The 848-nt window shown below is 65.6% G+C and overlaps 1 protein-coding gene across 1 annotated transcript; it reads left to right on the top strand.

The window, feature by feature from the left end:
• The first annotated feature begins 8 nt into the window (after positions 1-8).
• Positions 9-842, top strand: NUDT16L1 (nudix hydrolase 16 like 1). Its single transcript, XM_009634052.2, has one exon. The coding sequence runs from the start codon at positions 48-50 to the stop codon at positions 336-338; it is 291 nt and encodes a 96-aa protein (XP_009632347.1). The 5' UTR covers positions 9-47; the 3' UTR covers positions 339-842.
• The last annotated feature ends 6 nt before the right edge of the window (positions 843-848 follow it).

Consider the following 848-nt stretch of genomic DNA (forward strand, 5'->3'; position numbering starts at 1 on the left):
GGGCGGGCGCCGCTGTGCCCCATTAACACCATGCGCCTCTATTGCAGATGCAGATGCGATTTGACGGACTACTGGGCTTTCCCGGGGGGTTCGTGGATCGCCGTTACTGGTCCCTGGAGGACGGTCTGAATCGGGTGCTGGGCTTGGGTTTGGGCTGTGTGCGCCTGACGGAAGCTGACTATCTGTGCTCGCACCTGACAGAGGGGCCACATCGCGTGGTGGCACACTTCTACGCCAGGCAGCTGACCCTGGAGGAGCTGCATACCATCGAGATCAGCGCGGTGCATTCCCGAGACCACGGGCTGGAGGTGGGACATCCAGGGAAGGGGCTGTGTTGAGCTCTGAGCGTTAGCCCCAGGGAAGACGAAGCTTCCCTCCTAGGTCTGCCGGGCTGCCATCTCTCGCAGCCCGGCGGGGGAATGCACCGCATGTAGAGCTGCCGTCGGCGAGTGCCACGCACCGCCGCGTAGCACTGGCGTTAGGAGGTCTGGCTGTTGGCCGGGGTTGTGTCTCGAGCTCCAGAGCTTAGCAAGCTCGAGCTCTGGCCTTTCCCGCTGACTGCCCGTGTAGGGGAGAGCCCTATTTACCCGCTCAGCCTCAGGACGCGGGCGAGGTCCGTCTCTCATCCGGTGGGCATCTCCCCCTGCCCTGGGCTGAGTAACCTGGACCGGAATCGTGACCCTCGGTGCAGTGATGTGTTGCTCCAACCCGAGTTCTCCCCAGCTGGCACGGAGGCAGCGCGGGAGGCAGCCTTCCTCCTGGGCAGCTGGGTCCGGCCGACGCCCCGGGGTAGAGCGTGAGAGCTAGGGACTCCCCGCGCGCCCCCGAGGCGCTGGGCAGGTTTCGGC

Source organism: Egretta garzetta, unplaced genomic scaffold, assembly GCF_000687185.1.
Source record: "Egretta garzetta isolate BGI_Z169 unplaced genomic scaffold, ASM68718v1 scaffold372, whole genome shotgun sequence".
Lineage (NCBI taxonomy): Eukaryota > Metazoa > Chordata > Aves > Pelecaniformes > Ardeidae > Egretta > Egretta garzetta.